This window comes from Haliotis asinina, chromosome 6 (genome assembly GCF_037392515.1).
Source record: "Haliotis asinina isolate JCU_RB_2024 chromosome 6, JCU_Hal_asi_v2, whole genome shotgun sequence".
Taxonomy (NCBI): Eukaryota; Metazoa; Mollusca; class Gastropoda; order Lepetellida; family Haliotidae; genus Haliotis; species Haliotis asinina.
The window spans coordinates 23138014-23155912 of NC_090285.1; the positions used below are offsets into that span (position 1 = coordinate 23138014).

The following is a 17899-nucleotide window of genomic DNA, read 5'->3' on the forward strand; positions in this document are numbered from 1 at the left end:
CCGCAAGCCTCTCATCCAGTCCCTGAGTTGTCCAAAGAAGAAGGTCAATCTCCAATAAGTCACCTAGTTACACTACTGACATTCTGACATATGATAAGTCTGATTTTACAGATGTTCAAAGGTCTTCTTCTCAGACATTGTAAGGACCAGAAAGTTGAAACTTTGTGTGAATAACAATAATTATACCAGCAGCTAAAGGCAAGAGATCAACTTCAGTTCAACAGCCATACAGAACTCTCTAGACTAACACTTAGTCTCTGAATATATATCATTTTGATAGTAACAAGTAAACCCCTTTTAAATTCAAAAGGAGACCCTGGAAGACCATTTAGAGGAAATCAAGACTTGCTTCATTTAGGGCATTTGCAGGGTTGGACGGGCTGTAGGGAAACAATATGGTTCTGGGACTTTGAGACAGACTAACAATGTTCAAACATACAGTCAAGTCTCATCAATCCGACCTCCATTTATCCAACAATGGGTTTTAACTGACACTTTTGTTGGTAACTAATTGAATAAATGTAATTTAGTTTCATTTATCTATTTCAATCAATGGTTTGTCTGATTCAGATTTGAGTATTTACAAACTTTTGTCCAAAACTTACAAAAACTTGTCAGCAAAGTCAGATCAAAGTGAATTTTGAAGATGGAATTCAAAGAGGTCCCTTCTTATGGACAACTATGTATGTGATGCACGTAGATCATTTACACAGGACAAAATCTTGTCTTTATAAGTGAATGAATCAAGAAACTGTCAGCCTTGTCTACACTCAGACGTCTTTAGCTAGTAATCTGTCTGCTGACTTGGCATTACATGCCGGGGGGTATAGTCGACGTCTCATCTGTCTATCCATCCATCCTTCCATTAACATTTTGTTTCCGGCGCATATCTCAAAAACTGTTGAATATTTTCGACCAAAATTGATAGATATGATAATCTGTACCTATGGTTGTGCCTTTTGCTATTTACAGATTTTTAGCATTTTTTTTTTTCCATGAAAGGTTTTGGTCTAATGGTGGGGTGGACTTTGTTCCCACAGCAGAACTCAAAAAACGTTCAATATTTTTCTGCAAAACTTGGTAGATATGTCAGTCAGAACCTAAAGTGGTGCCTTTTGCTGTGTACAGATTATGGTATATATATATCTTTCAGGAAATGGAAATGATTGAAATCATCAAGTAACTGTCAGATGATTTGTCCTTTCAAATATGTGGGGGCCAGGGGGGATACGTCTTCTTCTGATGACTTTTGTCTTCTCCATGTGATGATCTTATGGAGACAGGAAGCCTGAGCTGACAGTCACTGTCTCTGAGTCTCAGTAGTCCACACTTAAAGACATTTAGAACACTGACTTCAGTTTAACTGGCTAACTTTCCAAAACAGGATACAGAAACAAAACTAAATATTGCCGTACAAATTTTCACAATCTTTAATTTCACATTGAATTCTTATATGATGACCCTGTCTAAGAGAATATACTAACTACCTGGCATCAAGTGCCTTATCACCAACTGGACATTTGAGAGGGAAACTTCAATTTATTTATTTATTTATTTATTTATTTATTTATTTATTTATTTATTTATTTATTTATTTATTTATTCATTCATTCATTCATTCATTCATTCATTCATTCATTCATTCATTCATTCATTCATTCATACATTCATTCATTCATTTATTTATTTATATATTGCCATATAAGGTTATTTACAAACACAGTTTAACCTGATATGTTTATATGAACTCAAACGCTTGATAGTTTTTTTAAAAACAAAAGTCATAATTCAGGGAATTTATGAAACATATTTAAAATCAGAATGTCATTGACCACCCCGAAAGTGCTTCCAGTAAACTGGTGAACAGGGTGTGAAAAGAATTCCCATTTAAATATCAGCTTGTGCAGCCTAAGCTTATAAGCAGGTTTCATTGTATTTTAATTGTTATGTCATAAACACCCAAGGACATTATAAGTGAGTGAGTTGGGTTTAACAGTTCCTGTTCTATCACAGTGTGGCAAGTTATGCATTCCTCAGACATTTACTATTATGCTGAAACCCAGATGCTGACAAAGCTGGTGAACAAGGATTCAGATCCACAAACCAACAAGGGAGGCAACTCTGCATTGCAGATTGCAGTGCCTCAGACATCTGGTTTCTCATGTGATTATCATCATGTGTTATGTATTAGAGATGTCCCCAGGATCCACAATCCTGGAAGGGTTAACTTTGTATTGCAAATTGCAGTGTGTCAGACAGCTGGCTCTCACCTGATTATCATCCTCTGTGATGTATTATAAATGCCCCAAGGTACAATTACAGCTAATATTCCAAAATAGGAGAAAGAAATATTAAGTAAAGCTGAGACTCATCTCTTCATTTTAATTTTCAAGCAAAGCACACGGTTCATCCAGTTTATCTGCCATGCATACGGTTATTAGCTGCAGCCTGTTCGAGTGAAGTGGAAAGGAAAAATAAATAAAATGGCACCCATGAAGATGAGAAAAATCTTAACACTTTCATGAGGAAAAGTATGTTAATAAGGGTGGGTGTTTATTGGGGTAATTACAGCATCTATGACATGTCTCCCATCACTCCTGCAGTTCATGGTTTCAAATCCATCTTTCAATGTTGAAACTCATGTAAACATGCCTCAAAACTAGGGGCAAGTATATGTTCCTGTTTTTTAAAGGCTTGTAAACTTACATTTAAAAACATGGCATCCAGTCTGGTGATTAAAATTCCAAAACAGCCATATGGGAAAAGATTTCATTGAGAAATCAGCCCGTATAACAAATTCCACATGAAAAGCTGGATGGAAGCCAGGTCTTGATTTTTTTCTTCAGAAATAATTTTAGGAGCTTCACAGAGTTTAGAATAGTCCTTAATGAGAAACTTTTAAGTTTTGTGAAGTTAAAAGAGCTGAAAGTGAAATGTTTTGTTGGCAGTGTATGGAGGCTGAGCTGAGGCTGTTGACACTCACAGGTCAAGAAGGGACTACAGAGAATCAATAAACCTTGAACACGGCACGATGCTACCATAAACACTCACAACTTTACTTCACTGTTTTTTGTTAGTAAATCTTAATAAGGGATGAGACATCACAGGAATGGTCTGTGTTAAGAGCGTTACTTCTCACTGGAAAAAAGTATTGTAAATTATTTGTGAGTTAAATTTCAAGAATAGAGACTCCATTATATGGTCCAGATATCGTTAATCTGTATTCAGTGTTGGATGTAACTTGTACATATTGTTGATGATTTTAAGACTGATATGGTAACAACATGATGTGAATTTAGAACTAAAGCTAGAGCTGTGGATAGGTACTTTCTGTCAAATAGGTCATAGGACAATACAACTGTGAAATACACAAACATGTTTTTCATAAGCATCATATGAGCACTTGCCCCAAAATTGAATAGATATGTATCTAAACCTAGAAGTTAAAAGCTAAAGATGTGTAGTGCGAGTTGGGTTATTTGGTGATTTTTTTAAAAATTTTTTTTTTATTGGATGAAGGCTCGGCCAACTACAGTTTTGCCAAAATTGGAAAATTATAACTAATAAAATTTGTGCTAATTTATTTCCGATGATACTTGTTTATGCTCATGGAAAATTTGACATGTGTGTCACCAAATCATTTGGTGATTGAGCCAGAGTGAAATTACCTACATAATGAATCTACAATTATGTCCCTTGTCAAGCATGCACCAATCATGGCTTAATTCAACCTGTGGGGATTGTAGTATGGATAGGGATGCAGCTCCATTCATTGTTGTTGTTTTTTTCTCTATCAACCTGGGACCAACATGCTCCAATGCAGTTAGAGAATTCAGACATAAAACATATAAAAACCACCATGATTAATTGCCCTCATTCGAAAGGGCATGTTTTAGTTCCTGGGAGAGTACTTTGGGAAAGAGTACAAGAACTATGGAAAGATCATAAATATATCAATGACATGTTTTAGGCTGTAGATGTTTTGTTAGCTCAATTTAAAAGTCAAGTGAGCTCATGCTTGTTCAGCAAGCAGATTCAACATCCTCTCATCAGAAATGAATGGACCAGTGACTGAAACATTCTTGTTGATACCATTAGTGACACTTGTATTAGCTTAAGCGGTTTGAAGCCTTCTTTCAATATGGCCACCATGGCATCCATATTGAAAAGGCATTCATGGCCATTATTCTACCAAAATGTAATGAAACTTGTTATGTGTATTGTCAAGTCTCAGCTTTTAAGTTATGTTTCATCTAATATCTGAAATCATTTAACTTTATTTCATCTTTTCGTTTCAACAATACCGTAGCCTAATCTTGTGGCCATTATTCAAAAAGGCCATTATTTTCTTTCAAACTGGCATTAAATTGTGCACATAAGTAGTTAGTTGTGGTGCTAAAAAATAATGGACAGAGTTGATAGAAACTTTGCTCTGTTTTCTCTTTGTGTAGGTGTAATGTCTTTACCTACAGGACAGTCAGAAATCACAGTGGGTGCAAGTGTTAAATAGTAGAAAAAAATCTTCATGAAAAAGTATATCAGCCTTCTTGAGACATGTATGCGATATGCAAGGTTTTCTGAAATTGTTTTTACCTGCAAAAATACGGGTAGGAATTGGTCTTCAGCAACCCATGCTAGTTGTAAGAGGAGACTAATGGGATCAGGTGGTCAGGCTCGCATAGCATTTGGATGGTCTAGAAATAGACGTTCTTCACGGTATCTCTTCTCTGATTTGTTTGACACATGTCATTTTGTCTCGATTGTGTAGATCAATGCTTATGCTGTTGATCTTTGGATTGTCTGGTCCAGATTTGATTATTTACAGACTACATGTAGCTGGAATATTGCTGAATGCTATGTGAAACAAAACTCACTGATTTCTGAACTTTTTAAACTCTGTAATTTTGCGCAAATTGTTTCTGAACAGGTCAGGATATAGGTAATTAGTTTTCAGATAAGCATCTCTTGTCTGATTTGTTTGACACATGTCATTGTGTCTCGATTGTGTAGATCGATGCTCATGCTGTTGATCTTTGGATTGTCTGGTCCAGTTTTGATTATTTACAGACCACATGTAGCTGAAATATTGCTGAATGCTATGTGAAACAAAACTCACTGATTTCTGAACTTTTTAAACTACGTTGATTTGTCTCATTGGTAAGCTGAAATGCACACACATGGACACACGTTCAAAAACACACGCATGCACGCACGCACGCACGCACGCACACACTCATAAATGCTGAAGGCAGTCAGTTTTCATCAAATGCAGAAAACAATTTTGCTGCAATTGCTTAATAGATATTTAGAGGTGAAGGCCCCATGCTGTCTCTGTAAGCATGTTTTGACGTCAGTGTTCTTTGAGATAAGATAGAGAAAATAAATTGAAGACACATTGTAACCTTTCCTCCCACTGTAACAAGTTGGTATAAGCCAGATGAAGACATAGACCAGTCTACCTCATAAGCAATGAGGGGAGACCGGTTGTTTAACTGGGGGATGAAATCAGATGTGGGACGTAATTTTGCGCAAATTGTTCATGAACAGGTCAGGATATAGGTAATTAGTTTTCAGATAAGCATCTTTGGGATGCATTGATCTGTGGGGCCTGTCAAGTCTTGTACGTAAATAGATGTTCTTCACAGTATCTCTTGTCTTTTACCTGCCAAGGTTAGGATGAGGGATTCAAGAGCTTGCAGGAATTTGATGAGAATGATTAGGATCATTACAATTTATGGTTTATGGAACCCTTCTGTCCCACACCATAACATAACTTCAAGATGGCAACACACCAGCTTGCAGTTAAATAAGGGTTCATTTTGCCATGCTCCAAGACAAAATTATCATAATCGACATAACTCGTTCAGTGCTGCTGTAGATTACACGTTGTGATAACTTTAGTTAGATAGGTGTCCATAAAGTTGCCCACTCTGTTACTTTCTGTTCTGGAGAGAAGGCTCACATGAGAGAAGTCTAGAAATTATCATCAAGCCCCACACTAAGCCCCACTGCATCATGTGATTGTCAGTATTTCAGGGTAATATTCACTTACTGCACACATCATTTAAGCATGATATCTGCCAATATGCTCTCTGTTGATAAGGTCTACTAAAATATTATTCTCAAATGCATTTACACTTGTTTTCCCCATCCCTCTGTAATATACATAATGGTCAAGCGTGAAATTCGAGCTTTGTAAAACCTAGTGGTTGATACAATGAACATGAAGCAATGACATGTATCAACCATGCCCCCGAGTCTGACCACCTGATCCACTAAAGTCATATCCAAAGACAAGAATGTGTTACTTTGGACCAGTTCAGTTTGTTAAATGATAGTGTTTATATATAAGCTCAGACTAAGCAAGGGTGAGACCTAGAATTAAACCTCATTTAGACTAAGGCAATTATTTATCAATAAAATATAGGTGATGGAAACTGAGAATGAAATGCCATTAAGATGATACTGCAGTTCAAGAAGCGTATAATTTGAAATGATGTGAGTGATAAGTCTTGGACCCTTCAATTCTTGTCTTCATTTTTTTTCTTAATTTTGTATGTTGCTAAATTATTATTTTTTTATTGAAATACAAGGTGTACTGTCTTGCATAAACTGTTGATGAACAGCAATTAAACCAAGGGGTAAACTATGACCTGACATATACTCGAGATCAACCACACTACTCTGACTGCTCAAACAAACTCATTGACTTTCTTGTGGAACAGGAGAAAAAAATTCCTTGCACTATGTGTGAACTGTCCTTTCAACAGAGGGTAAGATTCTTTATGGATAACAACTTCTTTATTACATATGATGCGACGTTTCGGTATAGATCCTGTCACTCTTGCTTGACAACGGTATAAGGATCTATACCAAAATGTCGCATCATATGTAATAAAGAAGTTGTTATCCATAAAGAATCTTACCCTCTATTACTCTCCAGCTTCTAATAATGCCAATCAAACAAAAGTCTTTTCAGCATGCAGTTTGAACACAAAAGCCACAAACCCAGTTTTCCCTCATTCAGTGCCTCAGTAAATCTGTGATTATTTCAGATGGATTCATTGTCCAAACTCCTGGCCCATCGCCGAATTCCTGGTGAGCAGATCTGCCGCCGCATGGAATCTATGCAGCTCCTCTCAAGCTACTCCCTCAGTGATCTCACTGTGGAACAGGTAAATACATCACTATATCCCCTCTCAAGCTACTCCCTCAGTGATCTCACTGTGGAACAGGTAAATACATCACTATATCCCCTCTCAAGCTACTCCCTCAGTGATCTCACTGTGGAACAGGTAAATACATCACTATATCCCCTCTCAAGCTACTCCCTCAGTGATCTCACCGTGGAACAGGTAAATACATCACTATATCCCCTCTCAAGCTACTCCCTCAGTGATCTCACCATGGAACAGGTAAATACATCACTATATCCCCTCTCAAGCTACTCCCTCAGTGATCTCACCATGGAACAGGTAAATACATCACTATATCCCCTCTCAAGCTACTCCCTCAGTGATCTCACCATGGAACAGGTAAATACATCACTATATCCCCTCTCAAGCTACTCCCTCAGTGATCTCACCATGGAACAGGTAAATACATCACTATATCCCCTCTCTAGCTACTCCCTCAGTGATCTCACCATGGAACAGGTAAATACATCACTATATCCCCTCTCAAGCTACTTCCTGAGTGATCTCACCATGGAACAGGTAAATACATCACTATATCCCCTCTCTAGCTACTCCATCAGTCATCTCATGATGGGACAGGTAAATACATCCCTATATCCCCTCTCTAGCTACTCCCTCAGTGATCTCACCATGGAACAGGTAAATACATCACTATATCCCCTCTCAAGCTACTTCCTGAGTGATCTCACCATGGAACAGGTAAATACATCACTATATCCCCTCTCTAGCTACTCCATCAGTCATCTCATGATGGGACAGGTGAATGCATCACTATATCCCCTCTCTAGCTACTTCCTGAGTGATCTCACCATGGAACAGGTAAATACATCACTATATCCCCTCTCAAGCTACTCCCTCGGTGATCTCACCATGGAACAGGTAAATACATCACTATATCCCCTCTCAAGCTACTTCCTGAGTGATCTCACCATGGAACAGGTAAATACATCACTATATCCCCTCTCTAGCTACTCCATCAGTCATCTCATGATGGGACAGGTGAATGCATCACTATATCCCCTCTCTAGCTACTTCCTGAGTGATCTCACCATGGAACAGGTAAATACATCACTATATCCCCTCTCTAGCTACTCCCTCGGTGATCTCACCATGGAACAGGTAAATACATCACTATATCCCCTCTCAAGCTACTTCCTGAGTGATCTCACCATGGAACAGGTAAATACATCACTATATCCCCTCTCTAGCTACTCCATCAGTCATCTCATGATGGGACAGGTGAATGCATCACTATATCCCCTCTCTAGCTACTCCCTCAGTGATCTCACCATGGAACAGGTAAATACATCACTATATCCCCTCTCTAGCTACTCCGTCAGTGATCTCACCATGGAACAGGTAAATACATCACTATATCCCCTCTCTAGCTACTCCCTCAGTGATCTCACCATGGAACAGGTAAATACATCACTATATCCCCTCTCTAGCTACTTCCTGAGTGATCTCACCATGGAACAGGTAAATACATCACTATATCCCCTCTCTAGCTACTCCCTCGGTGATCTCACCATGGAACAGGTAAATACATCACTATATCCCCTCTCAAGCTACTTCCTGAGTGATCTCACCATGGAACAGGTAAATACATCACTATATCCCCTCTCTAGCTACTCCCTCAGTCATCTCATGATGGGACAGGCGAATGCATCACTATATCCCCTCTATATAAACCTGAAGTGTGCTTCTCACTACATGTTAGGTCATGTCTTGTTTTCCCAGAATAACCGCATCTGAGGTGTTTGTTTTGGAGGGACAGGTTTTACTTTTCATAACTTAATACGAAAATCAACATTCAGTTGATACATGAGTGTATGAAATCATTCGAAAAATATTGTTCAAGATTAAACTTCCAATACAAATGTGTTCTCCAAGTGGGATTTGAACTGCAATTCTCAGATCCAGAGGTGAGATGCTCTACTGCACAGCCACTGGGCCTACAAAAGTGGTGTGGTTAAATTATCTACTTACAGTTACTGTCATTAAATTGATTTTACGCGCACTTCAGTTATTGTTATGAAGCTTCATTAAATCATCATCTACATTGTAATTACCCATCATTGACGGTGTATATGTTAGAGAAAACACCTGTCCTCGATTTTGGTGGACAGTGTAAAACTGGTTTTACATTGTCTACCAAAACCTCGGAGGCGGGTTTTCGCCTCTACCTAACTACTCCCTCAGTGATCTCACTGTTGAACATTTCGTTATGATATCTTTGGTGTTTCAGCATTATATACATGATGTTTGTGGCTTGTAAATTGCAATAAAAACATTTGACAAATTTACTTTGTTATTTTCAAAATAGCCCCAAAACACCAAAACACTTTCTTTTGTAAATCAGTTTAGTCTCATTCCATGCCATTATGTATAGATCTTCATTAGAAAAGTGACATTGTTTCCTCTTCATGATCTTGGTTCTCGTTTACACATCTTTAAAACCATATAGTAGGTGCAACATAAATAAAATAGTCTTATTTACTGTGGTGATCTGTCAATCTCAAGTTGAGTAAAAAGAGTCAGAATTATTTGCTAAATCAAAGATACTTACAGCTTATAGGTTTCACTGAACTCAGTGAGTTACTTCCCCTTCATGTATTGAAATACCTGATTTATCACATCTAATAAGAAAAATCAGCTTCCAGTTTAAATATTTATTAAAATATATTGAATTTGGCATCTATGTGAAGAAAGTAATGATGAAACATCAAACTTTCTACTCTAAACTGTTCCCCTCAAATACATTTGTGTAGTGATGTAGATTTGTTGATGGTCCCAACATATTCATAATCTAAAATGGAAAACAATCTTGAAAGCACCCCTGACCTCAAAAATCATATTCTTCGCCTGAATTTTGAAAAACACAGTAATCTGAATACGACTTGCATCACCGATACAGGACAAAGGCAAAGTCAGAATCTAAATAGAGTATCAGTATTTTAAAGCTGTGCACAATGTGCTGTTTTGGGAAACACTGTTACCAAGGATGATATAAATGTGTGGAAATAAAACCAGGATGAACAAGATAGTCCTCAGAAGCTGCTTGTGCTGGAGAGCTAATTGGTGGTGAGATGATATGTAAGTGTTTCTAATTGGCAGTGTATTAGCACGATGGAAGCAGGATCGGTACGGAGGCTGCATCTATCCTGAACCTGAGAGGGATATATTGGTGTTGGACAGCTTCCAACAAGAAACTTTCCTTTAGGATCACCTGAACATGGCCACTATTTGTAGAAATTAGCTCACAGGGTGTCAGGAACTATTTCTGTACCTTTTCCATCTTCTAGAATCTAAGCTTAAAATGATTAGAATTTCAGTCAATCTTGGCATCACCATACAAGGTCTGGGTTTAACGATGCATATATGTTGATATTGATCATTGCAGGCACATGTTGCATTAAGATGCTTCACTGGATGAAACAAGTATTGCACACAGCTCGACAGTGCATATATCAGTTATGTATTTCATTTGTGCTACCCTGATTATTCAGTTGCGCAACCCTTGAGTTTGAGCCCAGATAATAGCCCAGTAGCTGACCTGGGATCCACAACAGTGGGGATTGGTAGGTTGCTGTGGACCAGGCAAACTGGTGATTGGAAGGACAATGAAATGGAGATTGGATGGATAACCTTGGTAGCTGGAGTGGTTGTGCTTCATTATGAGGCGACAAGGTCATCTATCCTGGTATAGTCCCGAAGTTGCCTCATCAAGATCTGTTGTTGTGATATGTAGCATAAAATATACATGCCACCTGATGTCTTGAAATAGCTGATAAATGTACAATAAGACATAGGATATGAGTGAGTGAGTATGGTTTTTATACCACTGTTAGTAATATTCCAGCAATATCTTGGTGAGCGACATCAGAAATGGGCTCCACAGATTATACCCATGTGGGGAACTGAACCTGGGTCTTTGATGTGATGAGAGAACACTTTAAACCACTAGGCTAGCCCACCGAGAGATATAGGATATGAAGGTATAGCAGCAATAGGTCTTTCAAGGAAAACTGTGGAATAGAGGCTTGGTGATCAAGTTGTTAATGGTAACAAAGAAGTTGTTTATCTATATATCTTATCCTTACATGTGTCACTTCCTGAAGGCATGGAAGGATAATAGTGACTCCCTGTATGTGGTGTGCTGGTTGTCGATTCTCATTTCACTTATTTCACTCCCAGTATTAATGATTTAACAAAATCATCCTACTCAAAATATTTGGCGTTTGGTAATGAGAGTTACCTCCCATCTGAAATGCTGATGGTGTGTCAGAAGTTATGATTATGCCAGTATAACCAGTATGAACTTGAGTTATCTCCCCTTTCAGATCCAGCTGCAGATGTCCCTAGTGCAGCAGGAGCTGCATGATCTGAAGCTGCAGCTGGAGTCACATTCTGCGCGTAAGTTCTCCCACAACGAGGCTCACGCCATGAAGAAGATCGAACATCTGAAGGAGCAGTTCCGGGAGATGATGGTTGAGCTACGGAAGAAGAGGGCTGCAGAAAATGAAAATGCTGTTGTGCTGACAGATGACACTGTAAGTTTGTGGCTTGTCTTGTATGCAAGTAGTACCTTCAGTAAACTAGCTAATTGTTACAGTAATTGGCTCTGCTGCAGGTATCTCTGTAGTGTGTGTATTTGTTGTATTTGTAGGCATTGTATTTCATTCTTGTGTACAACCAGCACCTGACTGGGAGGAAGCAAAAGGCTTCTGGTTTGAATAATTTGTACATAGCTGACACAAGGCACATGCATGGTAGCGTCATAGCGTAATAACACACACACAATGCCGCTCGTTCCATGTAAATTAATCTAACACTACAAAATCAATAATGTTCAGGTGAATTTTGGGATTTTCATCATATTTTTCCTCAGTTGTCCCTTCTTGGTTTCTAAAACACTTGAGATTACCTATAACCATCTTGTTACGTGATGGGCGGTTTGGTTTCCAGGATGAGGAGTTGGACGTTGATCGACCCCAGCGACCGTTCAGACGGCGCACGCTGTCCATGTCCTCCCGAATGTCCACCGCATCTGTCTCCTCCATGGTCCGACCCTTGTCCACAGCACCACAGTCTGGCCAGCCCTCCCCCACTCACCCTGGCATGCCATCATGGCCAGGACCAGAGATAGAGGTAAGTCAGCATGGTTCTCATACACAAACCTTCATCTTACCAAGGACTTCTTATAGTGATTTTTGCTCACACTGAGGAGTGCGATGTTTATATACTGCCAATATATTAGAGTTCTGTTGATAGTATGCATAACGATCAGTAGTTAAAATAGTTGCAGGTAGGTATAAATAACAAATACATTGTGCACAAAATAGCTATGCTTACATGTTGGTAAGTAAGGATTATGACAATTTCAGATTAGAGTTACTTCCCCTTGTTTTGAGTGGCAGCATGGAGTTGATTGCCAGGCTTTGGGTCGTCATCAATATATTCATTTGTATTAAAATGATTGATATATTTATCAAAGTTAAAGTTGGTTTCTTACTATTGTCAAAGTAGTTTTACTTTAGTTGACAACTATTAAAATATTACTGTAATAAAGTCAAATAGTTAATAGCACCAGGAGTAACGCCACAGTGACTGTCTGATATTCTACTTCCTGTCTTGCTGATGCCCATGCTGTTGTTGTTGTTGAAGCTGAAGGATGTTGAGCGGTCACTGATGAAGAAGCATCCTGGCTACAAGCAACGCCTGTCGACAATGGAAGAATACGACATGGATGATGGTGCCCAGGGGATGGATGAACGCCGTTATCGGACTTACTGACCTCAAACTTAACTACGTCACTGAGTTTGTCAGTCACTGATAGCTAACTGTCTCAGTGAATTGGGTACTTAATGATTGACTGGTCACAAATTCACATGAACAAACTAGATCACACCATGTTTAGTACTGACAAGCTGTGTAACAGATATTTTCATCTGAAACTACTGCTTTTCAATTTGATATACTGTTATTGTTGTTTGTACACAGGTCCTGTATGACTTGTGCATACACACAACCGACTGCTTTGTGGGATGGTTTGCTTGTTAATGTTCTGTTGTAATGATTGTATGATTATCCTAGGGATTGGTTTAAGCATTTCTTAGATGAAAATTTTATTTATGTATGCTTTTAAGGATATGAGGAATTGAATCTGTCAAACCAAGATTTGAACAAAGTGTTATCGAGATGGTCACAAGAATGAAAATTAGATCCACTAGTTGGTTGTCTGACAGTCAGGGTCACAAACATGACAGCAGCACCTGTAACGATGTAACAACTGTAACCTGCTCACGTGATTGCTGTAATCATGACTTCTACCCGCTGTATCACAACACTGGCTTCCTCAACTGCAAGAACTGTAAAATATGCTGTCTCCATTTCAAGGCAACACTGTAACCATGTCCACCTCTACACCTCTAACACAACACAAACTGTAACAGTCAGATGAAAGATCTGATGGCTGATGACAGTGGCCAACAAATGATGGTGAAGACTGGCATCAGCACAATATAGCAAGTTAATTGCCTGTTCCACGTCTACTGTTATATGCTGGACAAGCGTCCTGGTTAAGTCATGAGATCACCAAGGCCAAGACAGACTAAACTGGCCTAAGTCATTTCTTTGAAAGGCATTTAGTGGTTGTATAGATGAAGGAAAACAAAGTTCAGGATTGTCAACTTCTTTATTGCAATGGGTTCAACATTTTGGTGCAGGTACTAACACCATTATCAATCACTTGCTCTGTAATAGTGTTAGTATCTGCACCGAAATATCGCACCCATTGCAATAAAGAAGTTGACTATCCATAGAACTTGGTTTTCCTTGGCCTTACTCAGTTACCACTCCTGTAAACAGAGCAAGTCGCATATGGCAATCATTTAGGAGCAGTTCCTGGCATGACAAAGGGAAGCAACTCAGTTCCTTAACCATCAAGATATTTTGATTGATCAACTGACCAAATAATTCACATATTTCAAGCAAATTTCAATTTGATGACAAATTCTATTTCTTGAAGCTAAGTCTTTGTTTAAGTTTTAGTAATTAAGGACATATCTTTAAACTGGGCACATAGAGCCATGATGTAAGGTTTTACATATATTTTTAGTGATCACTTAAGATCGTCTTTTCTAGCTGTATAATTGCACCAGGAAAGTGCTGTAAAGCAATAAAACAGGTCATAAAATCAACTTGACAGAACCGAAGGAAGCTCAGTTAATCATTAATTCATGATGGCCTACACTGTAATAATGGTACTACCGACACCACTTACTCCATGTAGCAGGTGCACGTTGCTCTACTGGAAGTTGGATGAAACATTACATACCTTTCAATTTGGTCTCAGGACCAGCCAATTTTTCCTGAGAATTTAATCTCTTGTCCTTAACTAAGTTGGATGTCATGCAGTTTCAGACATTAGCATGAAAGTTTCATCAGCCCAGGGTGTAATTTCTACCAGCTCACGACACTGTAACTAGATGTGTGTGTACAGGATTCTTTCATGTTCTGATGTCCAATTTGGGAGGATGGTGTGAAGCCTGTTCCTGGTGTCCCCCATAAATCAGACTGCTAGAATATTACTAAAAGTGAAATAAAAGTTTACTCCCTACAGAGGTGATGGGGGGAGTGGATAAAGTGTTTACTTGTCATGTCAAAGGACAGGGTTCAGTTCCCAGTGTTGCATGTCTGGTCACAAATAAGCATCATGTGCCGTTAATTCAGAAGTCAGCCGATAAATTCAGTTTCTCAATGGCTGTTGCGGTCTTCAAAGTTTGTCTTACTTTTTTTTTTTCAGTTGTTTGTAGCCATGGGGTGGCATTAGTTTCGGCAGCTGGGATACAATTACAGACACAAAGAAGGGACTGCAAATCTGACTGGATTAAATTGTCAAACTCTGTATCCGTTTGTTCACCCACTGACGGCAAGGAACACTGACAAGGTCTTAACTACAGGATTGACAGAACACATTGGGTTTTCTCCCTTGCATCCTCTAGCTGCAGTTGGTGATGTTGGTTAGAACTCCCAAACCATGTATTCTGTTCAGTGTGTGAATGAGTTAGCTTTTAGGAATATTCTATCAATATCATGGCAGGGGACACCAGGAATGATCTTCACCCATGGTACCCATGTGGGGAATCAAACCAGGGCCACTGCATGATGGCCAGACACTTTGACTATTAGGCTATGCCAACACCTTGTATTCTGTACATCCCAGTCATAGGTTTGACTTGGTTATGGTTGAAACAATTCCAAAATTAGATAGATGAGTTTAAATGCTGTGCTTTATAAAAAATATGCTTATTTCATTTTTTTACAGATTTTATTGTTTGTCATAACTCACGGTTGTTTAATGGGTTTATTTCGTTATAAGAGCTGGCTTAGGTTGTTTTGTCCTTGGATGGATGTGAATCTACTGCCAGATTCAAATCACTATAATCTTTTTCAAGTTGTCCTCTCAAGGAATTCTGACCAACATCTAAACTATGAAAACAATGTCTGGCCCTGTTCATTGAGCAAATTTGTTTGGACACATGTAATTTACAGTACATTACTTTAAGCAAAAAGTCTTCATATTTCAGAGATTCCGTTAAACCCCAACTTTACATATCCACTTAAGTGGCATTGGAAGATTGTGATGGTTATCTACCAAGAATGTTTGTGTTTAGTACTTGTAAGTCATCGTCTTGTCATCATGAGCTAAAATCAAAGGAAGCTTCAGACTAAGGTTCATGGAAATTGAAAGAACCTGTATTTATAGTACACAAAAGTAATCCAAGTCACATCATCCTGGAACTAGATTCAAAGAAGACTACTGACTTAGTGAGGGCCATGTTCGAACTTGTGCAATCAGTGGGGTGTGCAATATTGAGGATGTCTCAGCTAAACCTGGCAAGGACTGGTAGCCATAAGTTCATCACACACCCAACCCTTTCTAGTTCTGGGATATACAGTGGTGTGAAGACTTACCATCCTGAGAATCTGTGTACACTGTAATTGTTTTTATGTGTGCTTTGGATATTAGTTTTAAAAGTAACTTTGACAGATTTTTTTCTTTGTGAAATGTCCAGATTTTAGATTTTGAAAGTTGTAAAGTCCTATTTTCCAATTTTGCTTTTATTGTAGGTGAATTTTTTTATATTGCATTTATTAGCTTCAAAGTTCTTGAGCATTTGTACACACGACAATCCGAACATGGTCATTGAACAGAAATGGAACTAGGGAATGTAGATAAAGGTTCTGCGGCTTAAGTACAGCCAGTCACCAGTCCATATGACACAGGTGTAGGGCTATTCAATGGAGTTTACCTATATGAATATACACAAGATGGTGACATTGCCATGGAACTTTGGTAAACTTGGCTTGTCTTTAACTGACATCCATGCTGGAATAATATATATATACAGATACAATACCACATGAATGAATATACATTACATTGATCCAGCACCGACAGATTGAGGCAATCACTTCAAAACTTTGTATTGAACTATCTTCACCTATAAGAGGTGTTTGTTTTCTTATATCTTAATCAAATACATAAACTATATTTTAATTTATTTTCACAAATTTTAGTAAAACTTGTCATATGAAATGTATTTGTTGCCTTTCATATTGGGATGGACCCTGGAAATACCATGTGTTTGTCTTGTTCTGGATGATCCAGTAAACATTTTGAATGTAAACAACCTGCACAGCCCTTACTTCTGCACATTATCATGTCAATATTTCATGTTTTTTAGCTTCTAAATATGTGAGCAAATATATTACTGAAGTCTTTTAATGACTTATTGATCGTTTGATGTGTTTAAATTTGATTACTTGATCTGACATTGATTGTAAGATGGTTGTACCGCAGTTGTGATGATTGTACACATATATGCATTTCAAGTCTGTTTTACACGTCACCAAGGTTATCTTTACCTGAATGTATCATTTTTGAATGATGTGTGGTGGTGCTTCATTTTTTAAATATTTAGTTTATTTGCTTTTGAAAAGTTGTTTTTAATTTAAATATGCATATGTCTTGCAGTCATATTTTTCTTTAAAGAATTTTGTCATCATGCTGAATTATTGTAGATGCCTTGTGAGGAGCAACATCGCTTCCAAGACTTGGGTTACTTTGTGAAAACATTTCACTTTTTTTTCACTGTTTTCTGAATATTACTCGGCAAAAGACATTAGAGGTTTTTATTATTTTGGGGATATTGTGTTGGAAGTGAAGCTTGGTGGATACAATTCCACACAAACGTCACCCAAATAATCATGGCCCTTATCATTTTGGTAACAGAACAGTTCTGTTCTGGATAAACTTCTTCAGTTTACTTAGTTTGACGCATTCTATTCCAGATGTGTAGATTGATGCTCATGATGTTGATCACTGGATTGTGTGACTCAGTTACTGTCGCCATAGAGCCGGAATATTGCCGAGTGTGGCATTAAACAACAAACAAATTTTCAGTTTACTTTTCTGCCATTATATTTTCACTAAACTGCATCTAAACTTTGAGTTAACATATTTATCATGCAGGTTTAAGATTCTGATTCATCAGTTGTCCTCCATGACATCATGCTGATGTTGCCGAGGGTGTTGTGGTGGTCTCTTTTTGCTTCTTCCTCTAAGCATCCATTAGGGTGGTTTGCTTTCAAAGGTTAGGGAATTGATGTTTTGAAACTGTTATTATTCATTGATT

General features: G+C 38.2%; 1 protein-coding gene across 2 annotated transcripts in view; it reads left to right on the plus strand.

Annotated features, from left to right (window-relative positions):
• Positions 1–15463, plus strand: part of LOC137287517 (uncharacterized) — a 98101-nt gene extending 82638 nt beyond the window's left edge. For both annotated transcript variants that reach the window (XM_067819858.1, XM_067819859.1), the window contains exons 3-6: positions 7056–7175; positions 11540–11749; positions 12165–12347; positions 12864–15463. In XM_067819858.1, coding sequence (XP_067675959.1) covers positions 7056–7175; positions 11540–11749; positions 12165–12347; positions 12864–12992 — 642 coding nt within the window. In that variant the 3' untranslated portion in view covers positions 12993–15463. The remainder of the gene's footprint in view (positions 1–7055; positions 7176–11539; positions 11750–12164; positions 12348–12863) is intronic.
• Positions 15464–17899: the final 2436 nt, after the last annotated feature.